Source organism: Cupressus sempervirens, chromosome 8 (assembly GCF_028749045.1).
Source record: "Cupressus sempervirens isolate cs-2001-9-10 chromosome 8, ASM2874904v1, whole genome shotgun sequence".
In the NCBI taxonomy this organism is placed as follows: Eukaryota; Viridiplantae; Streptophyta; class Pinopsida; order Cupressales; family Cupressaceae; genus Cupressus; species Cupressus sempervirens.
Window position 1 is genome coordinate 584,285,159 of NC_143125.1, and position 24,688 is coordinate 584,309,846.

Genomic DNA, 24,688 nt, shown 5'->3' on the forward strand with positions numbered 1-24,688 from the left:
AACACAAATACATCATCAGAAGGAATCTCCATACAAGTTGACTCTGGATTAGCAGTGAAGGTTCGAAAATGGATTGGAGACTTTGCAAAACTGACAAAGTGACTTTAAGAGAGAGCATATGCATATGCAGTGGAGTGCGGAATGAAATGGTATGAAAGTGAAAATATGGAAGATGAAGTGAAATGGAATGGAATGAGAAAGCATGAAGGTAGAATGCATGGGAATGCGTGCAAATGAAAATTGCTGATTTCAAAAAGTGACTTAGTGTTTTCAAGACTTTATTGCATGAAAAATGAAAACATGTAAATAAAACATGTAATAGGAGATGAACGGTGAAATGAGATGTGAATGCGGGTGGAGGATGCATTTCACATGTAAGTGCAAATGGAGGATGAGATGGAAAGTATGAAAAGATGCAAAAATATGTATTTGCTCACAAAGGCGCAAATGCAAATGGAGGGATGGAAATGGAAAATGGAAGAGAGATAATGAGTTTTATAGTCACTTTTGATGAAAAGGGGAAATCAAAGTATATAGGAGGTGAAAATGACATTTTGTTGACTTTTCAAAATGTGATTTTAAATCAAAATCGGACCTTTTGGATGCAATTACACGTAAAACATTTCGTGTAATCATGTCGTGCGACTGGATGCGGAAAGTGAGATGGGTGAAAATGGAAATGGAAAATGGAATTACATGCATATGCGGATGATAAATGAGATGGAAAACATGTAATTGCATTTTGTTGAATGAGAGATGATGCGTTGTGACATGGAAACGGAATGTGGAACGTGACGATGCTTTCGCATGTAATGAAGCAAAAACAAGTTCTTGGGAAAGACCTTGCAATTTCTCCAAGTGGAGAAAACCGACAAGCAAACACAAAACACAAAACACAAAAAGAACAACGTACCTTTGGAAAGTGATTCAAATATACCAAGACGCAAAGCACTTCAACATTCAAATTTGAAATTGAGACTTGGGAACGAACCATGAACATGAAAATGAACAAAAACTTCATTTTTAAAGGAAAAATGCACTTTCCATGGCAAAGATTTTAACAAGTGGCAACCATCAAGTAATTACATGCATAAAATCAGCAAGATAAGCATGAATTTGTTTGAAAAATCCTTCAAAAACATTTGAATCTTTCAAACTTTAACAAATTCGAATGGTAGAGGGTAACAAACAAGGAGAAGTTGTTGGGAGATGCCAAAACGTGCCCTATTCATGCTCCAAGATCCAACATTTTTTGGGATGCATATGCTTGGGACGTTTTTGGTGAAAAACGTTTTTCACCAAGATGCAAGACCAAAACGATTTGGTGTTTAAACACCAAAAGATGCATCAACATGCAATGCAATCCCCAAATAAAGCCAAATCGATTTGCTTGGGAGGAAAAACATGCATCAAAAATGAATTTATTTGCTTATTTCTTCAAAAATGTGCCCTAGAGCTTCCAATAACTTTTTTGAGCTTGATAAATTCATTCTAGAAGCAAGAGAAATCATTGCCAACCAAAAACACCTTCAATGGAACAAATCTCATGCACATCCATTGAGAAAAACTCAAGATATGATCAAAATCAGGTTTTTGGAGGGGCAAGAGCATGTTTTTCTTCAAAAACGGACCTTTGGAGGCTCAAAGCATATATTAAAACATGTCTTTCTCCAAAATTGAACCTTTTTGGGTTACATACACATTTAAAAAAAATGTATCTCTCCAAAAACACACTTTTTGGGTGCCATTACATATTTTAAAACATGCTTAAAGGCAAAAACAAACCTTTTAGGGGAGAGAGCATATTTTAAAATTCAACTCATCTTTTAGATGTGTAAGTATGAAACTCCACTTTTGATGCAAAAGCATCAAAAAGGTCCACTTATGATGAACTTTTCATATAATGACATCAAAAAGGTCCACCAAGTAAGCTTTAAATGCAGTGACATGCAAAATGTTCACTTTTGATGGATTTTACATCATGTTGCATATAAAATGTCCACTTATGAAGACTTTAAGTTATTTAATTCACTTAAAATTATAAAAATGTTACGGGATGGGTCAAAAACAATATTTATTTATTATATTTTGAAATTAACATATAAACATCATTTTGTAGTAACATTTAAATAAACATTTGATTTTTAAAACCAAAAACTAAATTGAAACAATATAGTTATATAGTTACTTTTAAGTGAAAAATTAAAAAGTAACTCAACTAAAATTATAACATAAAGTGCATTATAGTCACTTTAAGTTATAATTTAAAGTTAAAGTAACTTAAAAACATAACAAAAAGTGAATATAAGTTATATTTTTCAAAAAGTGAAAGTCAAATTGAAAATATAACATCATATTTTTAATTTGTGCTGTTGCACCTGAAAGGTCCACTTTTGAAGCACTAAAATTGATATATCTCTTGACTGACAACTCCGATTGACCTCTAGGTTAGACTGAATCGAAGGAAAAAACGAAAGGCATGACATGAACAAAACCAAAGGACTAAAAACTAACAAACGCAAACTCAAAAGCAAAGAATGGACGATGAAGGCTTCAAAAATCAAGCAAAAGCTCGTCAGAAAGCAAAACGAAAAAAACTTGACAAAGGCCTTCAATAAAATGATTTGATATACAAATTGATATGTATCGATCGATTAACATGAAGCAATTGAATATCAAAATCAAGAGAAACACGAAACTAACTTGAAAAAGTTTCATGTTGATACCAACATTTTGTGGTGACAAAATGCAGGACAACATACACAACTTAAGTGATGAAGTACATGTCAATTTAATTTTTAATGAAATATTACTCAAATGTGTCATAAATAATATTTACACTATATAGTTAATATATAATATTCAAATATCATTTTAAAAATAATATTTATTAGGAAATTTTGATGTAACCTCAAAAATTAAGTCAAACTATATAGTTAATATAGTCACTTAATGTGAAAAATTAAAAAGCAACTCAACTTAACAAGATAACATAAAGTGCACTAAAGCTACTTCAATTGAAAATTAAAAGGATAAAGTAACTTAATAACATAATTGTTACTCAATTTTCACACATATTCAAATGGAGTAGAGCATATTTGTTTATCACTTTCAAGTCATACTCAGAATTGCAAAAAAGAAGCATTTTTCATTCATACTAAAATAATAGATAATGTCTTTGTATTATTCACCATGATGGTACAATTGATATTTACAAGTGTGAAATAAAGTTACTGAAAGTGAATTTCTCTCACACATATGACCGTGAGAGTAGTCTGTATTTACTAATATAAATTGCTACTCTACTAAAATGAATAACATGAAAGGAGTATAAAGAGAGGATGTCATGTCCCCTCTTTAGCTCTGTCTAGCAGTGACATGAGAGTTAGCCTATTATGGAGTCTCGTAGGTTGGCAGTGATGATCAGGGACTCAGTCATGGTTTTCAGCGTTTGGATTTGATATTACAAGCAGTAGTAGATCAGTTGAGAGCAGTTCCTTGATTTTGGGAGGTAGTTCCTTGATTGTAGGAGGAGATTCCTACCTTTTAGGAGGTGGTGACGTTTCAAGAGGTGAGGTTCTATGAGATCACCCCCAGGTCTCAATTTCAGGAGATTTGGGTGTGTTCCCTATATTTTAGGAGTATCCCTAGATTTGAGGGTGAGATTGTCAGTTGGCCTAAGTTGTTCGACATCAGTCATAGGCAGGTGACAAACTCAGTTTCATGTGTTAGAGGTGTTTGGGTTGTTCCTTGGCAATTTGGGAAATATTTTAATATATTTTAGTATTCTCCTAAGTTAGCATTTTAATAATTTAAATAAGGCTAAGTATTTAGCCATTTTGGAGTAATAAAGAGTTTTCTGGTTCCATTTGGATCGATTTGCCTATGTGCTATGGCTCGTTGGAAAGAGCTTAGTCTCTATTACTTGATTATCACTTGCCGAGAGTTATTTGATGCTTGGAGCTATTTGTCATTAATAAAGTAATGATTTCCTTATATTTGGATGCTTTTATTGGGGAAATAATGTTATATTATAAAGTTCAAATGAAATCTACATTAGGGTTCTTTTAGGGTTCGATTTGCCTTGGAGAGGGGATATAAGGCGATGGTAACCTAAAGGTGAGTATCTTTATCATTTTGTCAACCTATTTTGGACACTATTGCTCTAGAAGAGCACTCCTCACCTAGGACACAAACCCTAGTGTTGAGAACAGATTTGTTGGGACGTAGCCCTCAACAAAATGAGATTGAAAGGTTCTTATGCATACAGTTTGATCACGACAGAGGATCAATTTCTAGTATTGCAATCACACTTTGTAGGCAGTGGATTTTTAGGGAAGGCAGCCACTTTGGTTCATTCTGGCATTTCCTTGCAGCAGCTCACGTGAGGAATTCTGGGGTGTTTTATTGCAGCAGATTGAAGTTATTTTATTGCAGTAGCTTGGGCTTTATCATTTGAACTTGTTTGGCTGTAGCTAGTTCCCATCTTCAGCTAGCGTCAACCCTGTTTGAAGTATATCTGTATTGGGACTATTCTGAAATAAATCAGACTCTGCTTGTACATTTTTAGAATCATTTCTAGATTAGTATGTATCGCTGCATATGATTTCTATCACTTTTATTTTATCAATTATTGTTATTTATTCATTATAATACCTATATTCTGAAAAATACAAAAAGAAACAACATTCTTCTGCAACTTCTATCTAGCTCTATAAGCTCTAAACAAATCTATAGGAAAATATAATTTATATAATTAAACATTAAAGCAGCAACAAAGTAAATATCCGTTTGGGATATTGCAGAGGAAAGGTCATGGGCACCAGTCATTGGCTGTAATGATTGGTCGAGTTGCATCCATCCACTTTCGTCCTTTCGCTGCCTCGAATCGCATCCCTTCCATGCATCCAATCCTTGCATTCATAGAAAAAGGTTGCTTGATTCAATGGATTTAAGCAATTCCAGTACCTCACTTTGCCTCACATTCATAGTCCTAACATGCTACTCATCTCAGCAAAATAAAGACATAGATCAGTAGAGAAAGAAAACAATCACGATAAATGCTTTATTATTAACATGTTTGTTTCTTGTGCAACACAATCATAACAGATTGAATTAATTGTGTATGGTTGATTCATAATAAAAAAACAAAAGTATTAAAGGGACAAGTCATTTTGATTTGAAATCTTTTGCTTTTAATTTCAGTTTGTATTCAAAATCAGAATAAGAAAAGTCAAAAGTTAAAGGGACAAGTCAAGTAGGCTTCAAACCTTTTGTTTCATATGGAGTAATAGGGCTGAAAACATCAAGTTCCAACAAAGAGCAATACAAGTGTTTGAAAAGTGAAAGCTATAGGAAAAGTTAGAGAATGCTAACATATTGATTTATGGTTCTGAATATAAGCTACAATGTCATCAAAGAAGATTCATAGTACTAATGAGCAAATACATTCTAAGTAGCGAACAATAACATGATTTATGTCCATACAAAAGGAGATTCTAGAATAGTATTTCAAATAATGACCTGGAGAAGATTCCTACCATCAGGCTCTGAGGGAAAGAATGGAGTTAAGTAGTTATGATTTAAATCAGACTGTAGAGGAAGGAACATGGAAAATCCTCATTATTAAATCACCAAAATATGATAAAAGGAAACAACAGAATATGTATTCATTTTGAAGAACCTTAGATATGAGCATGGCATCCACGGATGTAATAGGAGAAACTCTTCAAACAAAGTGTAGAAATATGGACAGTGATAGTGCAGAAATATTCCAGAATGGTGTTCAAAATGGCATTAAGCATATGAGTTATAGTACGATAGTGCAGAAAACTAGATTGTTCTCCATTGTGGCTAAGGGTTTCCTCAATCCTTTTTGCCTTTTTCTTTTCTCATGTCACATGTAATGATCCGACCCATGCAACTACTCTTAATGATCTTTCTGCCAATATGGCAATCGGATGAGAACCCATACACGATCCTGAAGGGCAGTACGGTACAATTGGACTTTGAAGTACGAATGCCAATTGGAATAGTATAGACAATATGGAGGCCATACGGTGTCTGGGTATAGACGAGTCATACACCAAGGATGTGAAGGCCGTACGGCTTGAAGAGGCTTGTACGATGGATAGTGGGGTCCGTACGGTGGATAGGCCGTACGGGGAATAGGCACAATGGCTGTGCGAAGGAGGGAGGAGAAGCACAATGGCCATACGGTTAGGTGTTTGAACAGGTCGTACGGTAGATGCAAAACAGGGCCGTACGATGGATTCTAGAGGGTCGTGTAAGGTGAGCCATATGGTATAGGTGGTTGTGTCCAATGATGTTGTACTGATGAAATCGGGTGTTGGGGAATGATCGAATCACTTAATACAACCAAGATAAAAACTCGAACAAGAAATGGAGAGTGAACACAGAAACATTCAATCAATATTCACAATATGATGGTGCTCCGATTTGCTAGATTCGAGCAAAGTATTACAGGTGATGGAATAGGGTGAGTGTTGATTCCCACCGAAACCGGAATAGCCAAGTAGGGAAGATCTTTCACTTCTGAAATGTCAAACAACAAAGAATGCCAACTGGAATTTGCAATACAAGAAAAAATCCAAAATGAATACCTAATGACTACCTACAAGCCGTGCTTAAATACTTGTCGGGGAAAACTTTCCAAGGGTGTACAAAGATAGCCAATGGTGACAAACTACGGAAACAAAACAAAAATGGGTCCGAGATATATTAAATCAATCGGCCCATTAACAATAGTTTGATTAATGATTTATTTTATAACGGGAACATTACATCACAAAACAAATCCTAGTCACAACCATGAAATATAATATAACCTAGTTGTTTAAAACTCTAAGTATCACGCTATGAGCAAAATCACAGAGAGAAATAGATATAGTATTTACTTACAACCATTGAAAGTGCAGAGAAGAATGAAATCAACTCCAGTCATGGTAAGCCACATATTAACCAGCTACATCAGAGCCATTGCATGGAGTAACCAACAGTGATGCCATAACAACAAATTCTAGCCGGTCATGGCATCACAACAAACAAAACCTAGAGCTAAACAAGTCGCGGCTGAAGGTGAAGAAATCACCAAAACACTGATGGCCACATACAACAGGTAGGAGCTACGAAATGTAATGTCCTTGTTTTTGGTAGGTCTACGCAGTTGATGGACTTAGCTCATCATGGTGACTGTCATGAGATGAGAGGGTGTTTATGGGGTCCCAGCTGTAGATTTACTATTTTTAGTAGGTCTATTTTTGGCAGTTGTTATTTTTAGTAGTGCAGTGGGTAGCTTCGGCAGTCGGTTGTCACCTACAGTAAATAAAGTTAATAATTGCTTGAGCTCTTATTTATTCATTAATTATTAAGTTGCATTATTATAATAATGTTTAACTTTATATTATTATAATGACATTAAGTGATATTTCTTAAAAATGTGTTGGAAAGTTTCCAGTGTTGAGTATTTTTGGGAATCTTCCACAATTTCTTAAGTGGAGTTTTTGAGGAAACTTTGGCCAACGAAGGATTATAAACAAGGGCTCATTTCATTAGGAAAAGCACGCTTGAGTATATATTTTCTTTGATTGCCTTTGTGGCTTTTCCTTTTTTTGAATTGTGAGCCCTTGCTAAAGTATAAGGGTCTCGTTTGAGAAGTTTTGGCAATTGTGTTGGAGTATACAATTGGCCAACATTCTCCGACTGTATTCTTGTAGCTGAGGGGAAAAATCTTGAAAATTATATATTGCCTTTCGAATTTTTGGCCAAAGGGTTCTGTGAAGTTACTGAGCATTGTTCTGTGTATTGCTTGTAATTTGTTGTTGTGGGATAACAAATTACTCATTCTCCGACTATTGCATACTGTATCTTGGAGAATTGAATTTATTGTGGAAGTTGGATTTGGGAATTGAATTTGATTGGGTCTTTATGATCTGGAGCTACAGATGGTGATCAAATTGGATTGTGGAACTGCCATAGACTGCTAGCAGGGAACGTGGGCAATCAAATTGCATCATGCAATTACCTTAGAGCTGGACGTCTATTCTAGGCTTACTGCAATTTGCTGCCTAGGAGAATCACGGGTCAATTGGTGCCACGTTGGAGAGTTTTGGGGTGGATGTGTGTTGCCTGGGCACACTTGTAACAAACAACTGGTCATTTTCTGCTAGTTGTGGGTCATACTAGTGTTGGTGGCATGCATTCATGTTGGGTAACCAATGATTAGCTGTAGCCTGCACATTGTTGTTGAATTGACACATGTCAGATCACTTTGAGAGCTGACCACAGTTAAGCAGTTATTAATTAGGTTCTTAATACATTCATGGAGATTGGTTGTAAACTAATTATGCATTGTATATGCCTCTTTGAATAAGAAGTGGACTTGAGAGTTAATTTTCTATGCTTCTTTCGGTTTTTGCTATCATTTATATATGTTCCACAAAATATCAAAAGAAAATCAGAAAAACAATAAAGCAAAAGAATACCAAAATTGTTCTCATTTACAATATTCAGTTCTAGCCGGCTAAGGGTTTTTACAGTGGTATCAGAGTGGTTTCCTGCCAGCCTGCAGGAATTGGGCTCAGTTATTATCAGTGCTGACTTTGAAGATTTTCAAATTAATTGTGTGATTTGGTTACTGACATTATGGTTGGTGATAGAAGATTCATTCCAGGTAGATATTATACGAGTAGAGGGCGTACATCTTCGCCTAGGGATGCAGTGGTAATGGGGGTAAGTGTGTGCAATGATATATCTACAACTACTTCTGTGATAAATGAGCCATGTGAGGCACTTAGCAGTAGTCTCTTAGATGTTCAGGTGTGCGTTGTTGATAGTACGCATGTTATTGATTTTGAGGTTGACAATGACCACTCACCTAAGTGGAGCTCGGCTCAATTTACACCATCTACAGATACAATTCAGTTTCCTATAGTGGCAGTTGGTGGTGTTTCTATATTTGTCGATTTTGATGAGGACGTGGGTGTTGTGGATACAATGGAGATGAGTACATTTATTGAGAGCAATAGAGAACCACATACTGCACCTAGTTCTTTTGTGACTTCATCTTTTACAAGGGTTACTAGAGATGATTAGGATTCTAGTGAGGAATGTAGTGAGGTATATTTTATGGGGAGTCCGTACTACTTTAGATTTTTGCAGGAGTCGTATGTTGTGCAGAGTTTATTTGTACCTAAGTTCGATGATTGGCGAAATGATTGGGTTAGTGCAAAGGACATACTGGGACCTTCTATGGATCTGACTATAGGTGATACATAGGCACAAGTGTTCGGTGTTACATTGTAGGTCATGTTATTGGTTCTATTGATGGTATTGGCACTCTGTTGGTTTAGTGAGGACAGGGACATCACTTGCTTCTAATGGGATCCTGGTGGAGGTTTTTGTATGATGCTGGATTGCTTGAAGACAAGCAATCTTGTGGAGGGAGGATTGTAATGTCCCTGTTTTTGGCAGGTCTACGTAGTTGATGGAGTTAGCTAATCATAGTGACCCTCGTGAGCAGACAGGGTGTTTTGGGGGTCCCAGCTGTAGATTTACTATTTTTGGTAGGTCTATTTTTGACAGTAGCTATTTTTGGCAGTGCAAAGGGTGGCTTCGACAGTTGGTCATCACCTACAGTAAATAAAGTTAATAATTTCTTGAGCTCTTATTTATTCATTAATTATTAAGTTGCATTATTAGAATAAAGTTTATATTATTATAATAATGACATTAAGTGATATTTCTTAAAAGTGTGTTGAAAAGTTTCTAGTGTTGAGTATTTTGGAAAACTTCCAGAATTTGTGAAGTGGACTTTTTTAGGAAACTTTGGCCAACAAAGGATTATAAATGAGAGCTCATTTCATTGTTAAAAGCACGCTTGAATATATATTTGCTTTGATTGCCTTTGTGGCTTTTCTTTGAGATCTGAATTGTGAGCCCTTGCTGAAGTATAAGGGTCTTATCTGAGAAGTTTTGAGAATTGTGCTAGAGTATACAATTGGCCAACGTTCTCCTACTGTATTCCCATAGCTAAGGGAAAAGATCTTGAAAATGTAGGATTTGAGCAAAAGTGCACAATAAATCCACGAAGCCCAAGAAAACCTGCATGCAGAAAACCTGTCACGGAGAAGAAAAAGACAAGAAGAGGCAAGGGTTTGATTTGAAAAACTCAGAAGAAGAAAATATTATTCAACGGATCTTCATAATGAAAAATACAAAGAGATCAATCCTTATAAAGGAGATCGAAACCCGAAAAAGGGTAACCTAAAGCCTAAAAAAGCTAGGTTGCACAATATAATTGATTAAATATATTAATTATATGCACCTACAAGATAGCTTAAGCAAACTAGAGTAATAGGCAACTTAATTAATTAAATCAAAGTGATTTAATTAATAAGTGCAAACAAATAATTACTCTAACACCCCCCCTTAAGCGAAGCTCAGGAGGTAAGCTAACCTAGCACAGCTATGAAAGCAGGAAAATTGGGTCCCGGCAACAAGGCCTGATCAGGTACCCAATAACAACAAAATATCTATAAAGAGGAGAAATAGAGAAAACCACATGGGAAAAACCCTACTCCAAAAAGAGATAGCAAAGAATGTTCCATAAGAAGGAACAAAGAGATCAGAAGAGAATCACTGAAGCATGAAGAACCACAAAACTCTGTCAAAATGCTGATCTGTAGAACCTCCATGGAAATAGAAGGCACGAACCGAGCGTGTCTATATGGTAGATGATCCATCTCACCGAAATGCATAGGTAGCCAGCCACTGCAATCGCCTAGTATGTAGGATCAAGTACTAAATACATAGCTCACACCAACGAACCATCAACCAAAGAAGCATAGAACAACAATATAACCTCCCCTTAAGGCAGGTGAGGTGACAGGCAGCTGAAAAGGTGGGCCAAAAAAATCTCCTACAACACAGGAACCAGACACATCGAGAGTGAGGTACAGACACCAATAAAGGCACGTGTCATCGACACTGCATGAGAAAAAAGAGAAAGAGGGCCTATTAAGCGGCAAACAACTATCCCCCCCATGGCACTTTATAAAATAGTGCGTGTACAACGAATCACAATGATGAAAAGGATCCCGAAACGCAAGAGTGGCACTTTATCTCAGTGCGTTGCATAAAGATGCTTACAATGAAAATCAACAATGATCAGAAAAAACATAAGGTTGAAACAACAGAAGGTAGAGCCCAAAACAAAGTATTTGAAGCAACAAAATTGATCTCTGGACCTGAAACAATCAGGATATCCACTAGAATGCTTAAACACAAAAGACTGAATAGGATGTGCCTGGAACAGAATCTGGAACAACAACCAACATCACTGGAAAGAGCATAGAAAGAGCTTTCCAGCGATATAAAGAAGTCCAAAATTGGAGATCGGAAGCTCAAGATACGCCTCTCGGAGTGCAAAACAGAACATCCGACTTTGACTGCCAAAACAGGCAACCAAACTGCATCAAAAACTAAAAACACCTATACTAGCATCTCCGTCTCGGAATCAGCTTTTTGGCACATTTTTCGGATCGAAAAAGTACGTCCATATGCTCGAGTTATGGAAGAAAAACCTCCAGGGCCTCTGAAAATGCATAAAAAAAATTATATATATTTTTTAAACTCTCCACTGCCGGCGGAGCGGGGGCCGGGCATCGGGAGGGTGGAGGGCCGCCGCGGGGCGGAGCTGCGGCAGTGGCCGCCGGTGGAGCCGCTGCGGGCCGCCGGCGGACCGCCAACGGTAACCGCTAGCGGCTCCGTTGCGGTTAATTAACCGCCACAGTGAAAAAACGGCTATAGTGTATTTTTTTGCGATTTTTTTGAACAATTCCGCATCTCGAATTGCGTGCAGAGGCCGTACGGCCCTGTACGGCAAATTTTTTTCCCCTCCCAGATCAACGTTGTCCAAATCGGACAAATTTTATATCAAAACGGGGGTTTTGACACCTTCTGAATCCATCCGTGAGGTCTGTTTGGCCTCAAACTGCTCTGAAAATCAATGACCTCCCTGTTTTCTCAGAAAAATCTCGAAAAAACACCAGATCTGATCCGCCAAACCCTTGTTCTCCCTTTTTCTTGAAACACCGAACAAGCTACAACAGATTTGGCTCTGATACCATGTAGGATTTTTGCAAAAGTGCACAACAAATCCACGAAGCCCAAGAAAACCTGCATGCAGAAAACCTGTCACGGAGAAGAAAAAGACAAGAAGAGGCAAGGGTTTGATCTGAAAAACTCAGAAGAAGAAAATATTATTCAACGGATCTTCATAATGAAAAATACAAAGAGATCAATCCTTATAAAGGAGATCAAAACCCGAAAAAGGGTAACCTAAAGCCTAAAAAAGCTAGGTTGCACAATATAATTAATAAAATATTAATTATATGCACCTACAAGATAGCTTAAGCAAACTAGAGTAATAGGCAACTTAATTAATTAAATCAAAGCGATTTAATTAATAAGTGCAAACAAATAATTACTCTAATAGAAAATTATATATTGCCTTTCAAATTTCTGGCTGAAGGGTTCTGTGAAGTTTTTGAGCATTGTTCTGTATATTGCTTGTAATTTGTTGCTATGGTATAACAAATTACTCATTCTTGTACTGGTGCATACTGTATCTTGAAGAATTGAATTTATTGTGGAAGTTGGATTGGGGAATTGAATTCGATTAGGTTTTTATAATTTGGAGATTGCAGACGGTGATCAAATTGGATTGTGGACTGTCGTAGACTGTTGGTAGGGAACATGGGCAATGAAATTCCATCAGGCAATTACCTTAGAGCTAGACGTCTATTCCCAGGCTTACTGCGATTTGCTGTCTAGGAGAATCGCGGGTCAATTGGTGCCGCGTTGGAGAGTTTTGGGGTAGCTGCGTACTGCCAAGGCACACCTATAACAAACAATTGGTCATTTTCTGCTAGCCGTGGGTCATACTAGTGTTGGCGGCATGCATTCATGTTGAGTAACCAATCATTAGCTGTAGCTTGCACATTGTTATTGAATTGGCACATGGCAGTTCACATTAAGTGCTGAGCAAAGTTAAGCAGTTATTAACCTGGTTCTTAATACATTCAAGTTGATTGGTTATAAACTCATTATGCATTATATATGCCTCTTTGAATAAGAAGTGGATTTGAGTGTTAATTTTCTATGCTTCTTTTGGTTTTTGCTATCATTTATATATGTTCCACAAAATATCAAAAGAAAATCAGAAAAACAATAAAACAAAAGAATACCAAAATTGTTCTCATTTACAATATTCGGTTCTAGCCAGCTAAGTGTTTTTTCATGAAATCATCAACAACAAGATCCTTAGACAACAACCAAACAATGAAGCACGAGTATAACAACAGAAATATGCAACACCTAGCCAAGACAAGAAGTGCCATATGAAGTAATTACTCATGGCAAAGGAGAAGCCATGAAATATCTGATAAAATCTCCACATCCAACAAGAAAGAAATCCATCTAGTTGCAGCCAAATAAATGGAGAATTTTCTTGCAAAACGATGAACCTAGGAGACGAATAACAGACATGACATGAACCAAAATCAAGCACGATAGCAGAGAGATTAGCAGAATCTAGAATGGTGCGGCTGGGGTTTCCACAAACCCTACTGTTTTTTCCTCTCCATGAAAATCGACAAAGTTAGCAAATGAAGGAAATATCTTACCTTTTCTTTGTTTTGGATTTCAACAATTATGTTCGATTGTAGAAGATTTCGCGTTCGGCCATATAAGTTTAGAAGAGATAATAATCTATTTCTTAATATAAGTTATATGACTTTATATTAAGAGTTATATATTATGTTCATAAATAGGTTATTATTTCGTTTTAAATTTAGAATATGAAGTTATTATTATATTAATTGATGCTTGACAAAATCAATTAATAAAAAATAAATTTTTATTCAAACAAAATATTTGATTTATTATTATTATTTGCATTAGAGATATGTAATTAATATTAATAAGTTGATGAAGAATAAATCAATTTGTTAATGTTAAGTGCAATAATAATAAAAAGGAGCTTGAGTCATTGAGGGAGATGTTCAGTTGCTATTTTTAGACTTTTAGACCAGACTCTTGACCTTGGTGTCAATTATGGAGCGGTTTTTGGCATTTTTGGAATCTTGTTGGACTTGTCTACATGCACAGTTGGTGAAGGCACACTTTGGGGTGCATGTTGCATGTTTTTGGAGCTTTTAGGCTATTTTTGTAAACAATTTTCTCTAATTTCTGACCCTCACTTCCTGATATTGTGGGAAGGTGGTGTTGTTTCATTATTGTTATATACCCCTCTTTGTTATAGAGATGGGGTTTAGATTTTGAGAGGAGAGAGGTGCACATGTGATATTTGCCCTTAGCATTTATTTTCTTTAATTTTATGAGCTATTATGTAGAGATATTGTTATTTGGGCCTTTGATCGTAATACAGTTTTCATTGGATTCAACTTTTGGTTTAAAAGATCTAGTTGTATGCTTTGTGGTGATTGATGTTATCTAGTTGTGTTTTATTTATAAACATTTTTGGTAATGTCTTGTTTTGCATCTTTCATGTCTAATATTTGTTATTCATATGTTTTTAGTTGTGTTTCTTTGGTGATATATTGGATTGTGATTTATTTCCTTTCGTATATTCATCTTTGAGCCTTCTCTTAAATTATTTATGTGGACTAAACAATTCCTTCAAAGTGTGTTTTCTTGATTAACAGTTGAAAGCGTTCATTATGTTACGAGGACAACAATATTTTGCGTTATTATTTCTGGCGTATCACCTTAGTTTTCATTATTTAGGTTTTCCATTTTCAAGTTTACATCTTTACCCTTTTCCATACAAATTTCCAGTCTTTTATTAGTATAGGTGAGATCTCAAATAAGAACCGGCCTAGATTCCAGAGGTTCAATTAGGTCATAGGTTACCCACAACCTCTGATTGATCCAATGTTCCTCCAAAATTACTGAGGGTTTTAGAACTTAAAGCATTAGGGTGCAGATTTTGGAGATAACAATAACATAAAGTGAGTTTATGTCATATTTTTCAAAAAGTGAATGACAACTTAAAAACATAACATGATATTTTTAATTCGTGCAGTTGCACCTAAAAGGTCCACTTATTGAGCACTAAAATGGTGATATTTTTTTATTTTCAACTCCGATTAAGCCCTAAGATAGACCGAATCAAAGAGAGAACCGAAAGCAATGACTTGACCAAGACCAAAAGACCAAAAGCCAACAAACACACTCAAAAATGAGAAAAAAAGACATTGATGGCTTCAAAAATTCAAGCATAGGCTCAACAAACAGAAAAACTAAAAAGACTTTACGAAAGCCTCCAGTAAAAGGATTCATTATGTCAATTGGGGTTGATCGATTGATCAATACTAATCAATTAAATAATGAACTAAACTCAAAGAAATGTGAAACTAAGTTGAAATTGTTTCGTACTGTTACCTACATTTTGTGGTGACAAAACACAGGACAACAGAATCGATATTTATGAGTCCTTGCATTAGGGAGGTGTTTTTCTCAAGGAACACGACAAGAAATCAATATGCTGAAAATAAAATATTTGAAATAGTTATTCTTGTGGTTTCTACCAGCTTTAAGAAAGATTGGCCAAGACTTCAAACCTTGAAAAGATGGAGCCATCTCCACATGAGATTGATTTACAAAAATGACAAAAGCTATGTTGATTGGCATGGATTTTTGAAGTATGCTTCAGTTGATTCTTGATCCATTGAATATCTTCATTTTGAGAAATAGATTACACAAATGGTAGCATTGATACAGTCATTCAAAAGTTTTCAAGTTAGCGATGGAAGGTAAAAAAATTTCGATTGCCCTTTTGATTACACTTAAAGAATAATGAAGATTGTAGTGGCAAAAATTTATTACTCTAGTCTGATGTAATATCACTAGAAAGAAAGCACATAAGATGGGAACATACTACAAAAAAAAGATACAGTATAATCGATAGAGATTTAGAGCTTAAATTAGCTATGTACTCTATTCCAAGTCCAAGCAATATCCAAAAATTTAGAATTTCTTGTCTGCAGTTCATAAATTAGTGCCTGCAACAGCAACAAGTTCTTCAACAACTGTTGGAGATTGTAGTGAATTTTGCTAGAGTGATATTTTTGTGTCTTGCAAGCTTTGGTTGTTTGAGCATTTTCTTCATCCTCGTCCAAAGATGATGATAAAATGCTAGCAAGGTAGGTAGGAATGATTTAATGTTAGGTTTAATTGGTCCATATATGGACGTGTATGCCTTTGGAAGCCCATAGTAGAGGAAATGGAAATAAAAAGCTTGATTTGACTTGCTATGTAAAATATCTCCTACTTGTAATTTGATGAGCTAAAAGGGCTCTATAATAAATGGCTTATAAGGCACAACATTTGCTGAAGGCTTTGTAAATGGCGAGGGAGTTAATTGGGCTTAACCTTGGTGGAAATTTTATTGTTAAGTGTGTTTGAGTTGGAGTAGTACTAGGGTCAGTGGCCTCCTAGAAAGGTACAATGTTTCACCTTTGTGAGCATCACCTAGATGCAATGAGTATTGAGTGTGGCATTAATTCTCATGTGCAATGGGTTGTTGTGAATAGTGATTAAACATGGGTCAATGAGATTGAAAATCTACATAGTTGAATTCTGCTAGCTGTATCATAATTTGACTTCTTGTTGATAATATCTCCTAGTTATCAATTGATGAGCTAAAGGGGTTCTATATGAATGGTTCATAACTCACAACGCTTGGTGAAGATTTTGCAAATAGGATAACAAGCTGAGTGGGCTTAACCTTGGAGTAAGCTCCATGGTTAAGTGCAGTTGAGTTGGAGTAGTAATGGGATGGGTGCCCTTTTCGGAAGGTTAGTGCTACCCCACCAAGATATAATGAGGGCTGAGTGTGCCATTCATTCTCGTGAGAGATGGGTTCTTGTGAATCGTTACTCATTAAACATGGGCCAATGAGTTCGACTCAAAAACTAGAGTTGAAACCTGATAGCAATATCATAATTTTATTGGCTATAGAAAATATCTCCTACATATCAATTGATGAGTTAAAGGGGCTCTATAATAAATGGTTCACAAGGCACAACACTTTTTGACAGTGTTGCAAGTGGGTTAGCAAGCTAAAAAGCTTGATCTTTGAAAAACTTCATGGTGAAACCCAGTTGAGCTTGATCTTAGATGAAGCTCCATGGTTAAATGCACTTGAAATCGAGTAGTACGTTGGTGGGTAACCTCTCGAGAAGGTCCAATGCTTGACCTCTATGAGCATCACCTAGATGCAATGAGTTTTGAGTGTGCCATTCACTCTCACGAGAAAAGCGTTCTTTTGAACTGCTTCTCATGTAACGTAGGTCAGCGAGATTGACCCAAACACTTCACAGTTGAATCCTAATAGCTATATGATGATTTGAATTGTTGTGGAAAAGCTGACCTACTTATTAATTGATGAATTTAAGTTGTTCTATAAGGAATGGTTCATAAAGTACACCACTTGTTGAAGGATAGCAAGCTAAGCGGGCTTAACCTTGGAGGAAATTGCATGGTTAGAGAGCTTGAGTTGGAGTAGTATTTTGATGGATGACCTCTAGGGAAGGCCCAATGCCTCAACCCTTTTAGTGTCACCTAGATGCAATGAGTGCTGAGTGTGCCATTCATTTTCATAATAGATGGGTTCTTGTAAACCACTTCTCATGAAACATGTGTTGATGAGTTTGAATAAAAAAGTGTACAATTGAATTTTGATAGCAATATCTTAGTTTTAGTTGTGGAAATATCTCCCCCTTATCTACTAATTTGATAAAGGGGCTCTCGAATGAATGGTTCATAAGGCACAACACTAGTTGAAGATTTTGTAAGTGGGGTAGGAAGCTAAGTGGGCTTGGAGTAGTATTGTGATGGGTGACAGCTTGGGAACTCCAAACATTTCACCTTTGCGAGCATCACCTACATGTAATAAGTTCCAAGCATGCCATTTATTCTCATAAGAGATAGACACTTGTGAACCAGTACTCATCAAACATGGGTCAATGAGTTTGACTCAAACTATACAGTTGAATGTTGATAGTAAATACCATAATTTGACTTGTGGAAAAATCTTATACTTATCAATTGATGGGCTAAAGGGGCTATATAATAAATGGTTCATAAGGAGCAACACATGCTAAAGCGGGCTTAACCTTGTCGAAAATTCCATGGAGGCTAAGTGAGCTTAACTATGAAGGAAACTCCATGATGAAGTGTGCTGGAGTGATATTCACCTTTGTGAGTATCACCTTGATACAATGAGGGTTGAGTGTGCCATTCATTCTCACAAGAGATGGGTTCTTGTGAACCACTACTCATGAAACATGGGTCATTGAGTTTGACTTCAAAGATACACAATTGAATCCTCATAGAAAAATCTTTTCTTTGAATTGGGTATTTAAGTTAGTGATTTATAGAATCAACCATAGAGGCAAAAAGCAAAGCTTTCCTCAGTTACAACATAGGTTTGACATGCTGAGTAATCCTTTTCGGATTATGTTGTGGGCACGAGAACAATGTCTTGCACATATAATTGCTGCAACAATCTGAAAGTTCGCTTTACTTGGTATCTAGATTGACACTAGGGAGGTTCTTGTAATTAACCAAGGCCAAACCATGCATACCTTGACTATGTGGCATCAATGGAGAAACTGAACATTTGGTATTTATGCACTTAGTTAAGATTACTTTATGATAGGTTTTGTTGTTGGCTTCCAACATCATTGAAAGAGATAGTTGTGACTTATCTCTGGCAATGATGGGTGTTTTATTCAAAGTTGGATTTATGACAATCTGGGTAGTGCTAGTGGTGTATTCTTGACAATTTGACTAGGTCAAACATTTTGATTTTGTCATTTATGGCAACATCTCAGTCATATGAAGTGGACAAAACTTGAAGATGAAGATATGACAGTTATAACATTGTTTAAGTATTGCGCAATTGATCTGGTAGAACAAACAGAGTTTTGGTTGACGAGCTTTGCAAACACATCACAAACATGTGCAGAGTTAGGTACGGATGCTTGAGATTATGATGATGATGTATGTGAGTGTGTAGGACAATACATACAAAGTTATGATGAGTTTACCAGTTACAACAATGTACAGGCAAAACAAAGCATGATGAGGAAATGGATATTTTGGGTTAAGAAATTATTTTGTTTACGAAATAAGTACTTAACTAATTAGGGATGACATCCTAGATGTTTACCCTAAGTGGGCAAAAGTTGATATTGTATAAAGGCATGAAGGCCGACTAGGTAGATATTTGTAAATTAGCAAGGTATAAAGGAAGATTGCTAAATGCGAAGTATTGTGTGGTGTAACGCGATATTGAAGTAATGATTTGTGATGCAATTTCTGATGTATGATGAGAGGAATGTGAATTGTGAGCAGCAAAGGCAATATCAAATATTGAAGATATCGACAACAGTGTAAAGATGTTTTTGTATCTATCTCTTTGTATTGAAGTACTATATTGTACATTGCATGTTTGGGTGGTGGGCTCATCTTGCATACATTTTGTAATTGTATATATCAACTCCTAACAGGGTTGAGGCTTCTAACAAGGCCTAAGTTTTCTAACAAGGACCAAGACACTACACAGATGTAATTGACTCCTAATAGGGTCAATATCTTGCACAAGATACTTTTGATTAGTGCATCATTTTGTGGGTAACAGCCCCACCGGGCTTTTTCCCTAGCTAACAAAATATGGTGTTATGAGTTTCTTTGTTGCATGGTTGTGTTTACTATTGAGCATAGTTAGTTTGCTTTTTTATGCAAGTTATAAAGTTGTTAAAGATATCCGGTTTTGGGCTGAGGTTTGTGAAATATTGATTCACCCCGTCCCACACCTCTCTCAGTATTTCCTATTTCTAACATGTATATGGTTATTGGTGTGCACTGTGGATCGTAGAAAATTTAATGAACATGTGATTTTGAAGATCCTCTCCTCCTAGAAAGCATAGGAAATGTCTTGCACCTTTGGATAATAATTCCACCTATGGACTAAATATTCTAATTGTCATAAAGAATGTTTTCAATCATTCATACATATCACACGACAAGCATATGCCAACTTACCATTAGGGACATAAATTACCCTGAACTAGGTCTAGATTCTATTTTAAATGGCTTTGCAACCACTTGCAATCTGTCAATTGTTATTTTTGAGGGAACTTGAATCATGGGTGTCCCCCATATTGCAAGTGCAATATTTGGTTCAGTTGAAGATGTTAGTGCCAATTTTATTATGACATCAGTAGTAAGTAGTGAGCATTTTGTATACTTTGCAATGCCAAAATAAGAGGTTAATCCTATCGTAGAGGCATTACAAAAGAGTTTCAAACAAGCTTTGGAGGCTGAGGCTGGGAACTTTCCTTAGGAAATTACCATATATTTTACAAATGATAATTTCACCTTTGAAACTTTTGATGAATTCAGGTATTTTGCAAACCATTTAATAGTTTCTTCTATTATTGACCTCATCATTTCTTCTATTATTGACCTCATCAATACTGTAATGGAATATTTTCTTGCAGTTTTGCTGAGTCATATATATATTAAAATGAGCAACAATCTCTTCATCTTCTCTACTAAGAAAAGTGGGCGTACGGGGTCTATCAACAGATCTGACCACTAATCTCCATTTGTTGTCACTACTCATCATCACCTTTGTTTTTTTTTTTTTTCTGTTGGCTCCTAAAGAGCTTGCTTCACCATATATTTAAGTTCTGAAGAATGATCCTGTGGTAACTAGTGCTAATATTTTGAGAGAGACTTAAATGTTTTTAACAGAAACCTGAGCATATTTATATTTTAAGGCAATTTTTTGGGATTTTTAATATTTGGTACAAGTATTTTGATTTTTAAACCACGATTTATAGACCTATTATATTGATATTAAGACAGCTTTAACAGTTTGGGGCTATACTTCAAACTTCATTTTTTGACCCTAATATGCCATCTTTATCCGTTCTAGTGGTATCTAGCAAGCCTAGAAAATTCCTCTCACTCATACAAATAACAGTAAACCCTAGCCTTGTGGATCAACTCACAAAATGAAGGTAAAACACGGCTTGAAATAAATTTACCAATTTTAGTCAACATGGACAAAACCACCATTTTTATATTGATAGTAGATTTTAGATCTACAAAGTCGTCAATAGCTGAATGAGAGATTCCTTAACTACTGTTACATTAAGTAGTTATAGGAGTGAGAAACAATTGATTTGTGACTTGCAACTTGGTATGAATTTTATTCTATAGAAACAACTGTTCTCCGTGGTAGGTTTGTCCAAATCAAAGTACAATTTTCTAGATGCAGTCCTCTGGTTGCTGACTGTGCTTTCTGCATTGAAAAGAAAAGTACAATTTGTACAACTATACCTTTGTGATGAGTAGTTGTACTTGACATCATATCTTGGCCATAAGTAGTGTGATTTCTGTTTGGGTATGACCTGATTCCCTACAAATGTAGTAAGACAAATAATAAGAGGAGTGGTCTATTTCAATTTTTCTTTTGTCAGTCTTGTGACATTAAGAGTTTCATACAGGTTGAACTAGGATTTCGTGAGGAGAAAACTATGAAGGAATTTAAGTCATTTGATTAGTCTGGTGGTTGGTCTGACTATCATCATAAACTTTTGTTCTTCCAAATTTCTTTGTCATCTATATTTCTGGATAAGTAGGCCTTTGGATGCTAACTTTGATTTCCTCATTCAAATGCCAAGTACAATATATACAAGTACACATTTTGATGGGTGAGATGAACCTGGTGTGAGCTCTGCCCTGGTATGGCATGGTTACCCCACGAGCGTAGTCCCACAGTATAAATGACGAGTGGAATGTTGGAAATTTTTAATTGTCTCTTGTGACATTGAGTTTTTTAATTGATCAAACTAAGATATTTTCTGCAAGGAAACTGAGCATGAATTTGGATAATTTCATTAGTTGGGTAGTTGTTGGTTATTTATTTTTAAGTTTTCTTCTCCACAGCAAGTTCTTCCAAATCTCTTTCTACAATTCATGATTCCAGACGAGTGGTCATTTGGCTGCTAACTATGTCTTCCATATTAAAAAACAGATTACAATTTGTTCATGTATACTGTTGTGATAAGGTTAAGACAAGTTGATATTTATTGTTTTAATGCCAAATGTGGTCGCAGATGTCTTTTGAGGAGTTCACTATTCATTTATTGCCATGCATACCAATATATATTGTGCAAATTAAATTAATCGGCCTTATGCATGAATATTAAAAATCCTTGTAATCCCATTATTGTTGCCTATACATTGAGATGACCTTCTATAAGGCTATAAGCAGATTTAAATGCTTAGCACCATTAAATTTTCTATCATAATCCTTCCTCTAATATAAACTTCTGTAAGGCTGTAGGGTAACTATTAGGTTCATCTAACTAGCTCTTGCTTGGGTAATTTATTTCCTTGACAAACGACCAAAGTTATTGCAAATGTAAAAATCAATAGACAGACATAATAAAATCCAAACATAATGCATGTTTTGTGTTTCTACGTATTCTCCTGCAGCTTTTATTTGATGCCTAGATTATTTGGTTTGTCTGTTTTGATAATATTAGGCTCTAACATATGGTATTGGGCATTAGGTATCTGAGAAAGGTAATCGTTTCCTACCATTGTCAGGAGTTGGTTCAGGGGGATCTCAACAAAATGACTCTCAGCCACAGGTGGCAAATCATGTGTATGTACATCTTCAATTTTACAAGCATGGTAAATTTGCTTTATTCTCCACGGCATCTTAGTAGATCTATGTGGGAGTATATGCATCTCATGTTAAAAATATGTCATTTCTAAGCTGGATATAGAGTCAAATAATTGGGATATGCGTTTGATCTATACAGGTGTAATGATCCACAAATTTGCAAACAACAAATTGTTGAAGACTTAAAAAATGAGCTACCTCTTTGGACTCTTACATGCTATACCCATTGGAGATAGTAGGTCTCATGGACTGTTTCTTGAGTAGCCTGTTGTATTAATCAGTTGTAGCAATAATGAAAGTTGTACATGACTTTGTTTTTCGCTCTTAGAGGACAGCTGATATATTTAAATGTTTGATAGTTTGATTACATGAAGAATTCAAGTAGATTAAATTGTTCTTTTGTTAGCTCAGTTTTCATGCTATGATATTGTTAGAAAATGTCTTGATTCATTTATAAGATAAATGAATTTTTTCCTTTCCAGTCTTCCTTGTGATATTAAGGGCGACATAAGCTATGAAGAGTTGAGATTTGCTGCCTATGATGATGCTAAACGAGGACTTTCTCTTCAACAAATAGTGAGTATTATAATTCCCATCACATTGATACACTTTAGGCATTGTTTGGTTCATGTTTGTATGTGCTTCAAGAAGACAGCAATGTTTGATTTGATTAGATAAAGGTTTCTTGTGTTAGAAATTAAAATTATATTTATAGCTATAGATATTAGAGACCGTACAAAAAAGATATAGTTTTTGTAGGCATTATTCATTTTAACTTTTCACATAGTATGCACATGGTATCTTTTGCTTTAACTTTCACAAGAAAGATTATGTCTTAATGGAATTGGTTGAAGTTTGTTTTGTTCAATAGGAAACTTGCAGAATGTTTACCGTACAGGGTAAACGAATACTTAATGCATCAATATATTAGAGTGTAACACAAAACAAAGACTTTATTCATATAAGCAGTATGCAATTCCGATTACATAAATACAATGATCATCTAATAGGCCATTCAGACGATGTACATATACTTTTCCGAAGGGGTGACTCAACCCTCATGTGCCCTTTTGGATACAACTCTACCCTTCGGCTATAATGTGGATTTTACCGACAACATCATCCCCCCCAAAAAGTAAAGTCGTCTCTAGACGACAAAATAAAAAATTCAAAACATAACTCAAACACTAATTACATCAAGATTTAGATAACTATTAAGAGGGATGCGTCCGTGGTGTGGTAGATATCCGTGCTCTAAGCTCGTTCAACTCTGCTCGCAACTCACGCACTTACCCGGTTTGTACCTTTAAATCTGCTTCAGCCTCCATTTGAATCTCCAAGGCCGTTTGCATCATCTCAACAATCTCTCCAAGTTCTGTCTCCTTCTCCACCGCCACCTTCTATAGCTGACTCTATTGAGCCAAAAATGTTGTTCTCTCGGATTCCCAGATTGCTCTCTCCGGCACTTGAGTTGCCTTCTTTGCAGCTAGTTCTGCCTTCATCGTTGTTAACCTGGTAGCTGACTCCTCTCGAGCCCTCTTTGTTGCTACCTGGTTTGCCTGGCTTCTCCGAAGGGCATAATAAGCATCTCGATATATCTAGACTATCTACTGACTCAGACCCTTTATGCGGCTCTCCCCAACCGGCTCTCTAGTATTCGTCCAATCTTGGCGCATATTTGAAGTCTCAACTCTGGGCCACCTGCGCTCCTTAAAGCAGATTGAAAAGGCAGTTGGGCACCCTACTCTCATGAGAGATATGACGTGTTTCAACTCCTTTACCACTGAATCCAAGGCCTATGTCTATACAGAGGCCATCACTTGGTGAGCCCGAGTCGCTACATCAGCGATAAATGCCTCCACATCCTCTCCCATT

The 24,688-nt window shown here is 36.0% G+C and overlaps 1 protein-coding gene across 10 annotated transcripts in view; it reads left to right on the plus strand.

The window, feature by feature from the left end:
• Positions 1-24,688, plus strand: part of LOC149543781 (Zinc finger C-x8-C-x5-C-x3-H type family protein) — a 169,774-nt gene that overhangs the window by 59,080 nt on the left and 86,006 nt on the right. For all 10 annotated transcript variants that reach the window (XR_016355677.1, XR_016355676.1, XR_016355679.1 and 7 more), the window contains exons 3-5: positions 22,698-22,792; positions 22,953-23,048; positions 23,296-23,389. Coding sequence is in view for 3 of the 10 variants with exons in the window: in XM_089798467.1 (XP_089654593.1) it covers positions 22,698-22,792; positions 22,953-23,048; positions 23,296-23,389 (285 nt within the window). In the remaining 7 variants the exon portion in view is untranslated. The remainder of the gene's footprint in view (positions 1-22,697; positions 22,793-22,952; positions 23,049-23,295; positions 23,390-24,688) is intronic.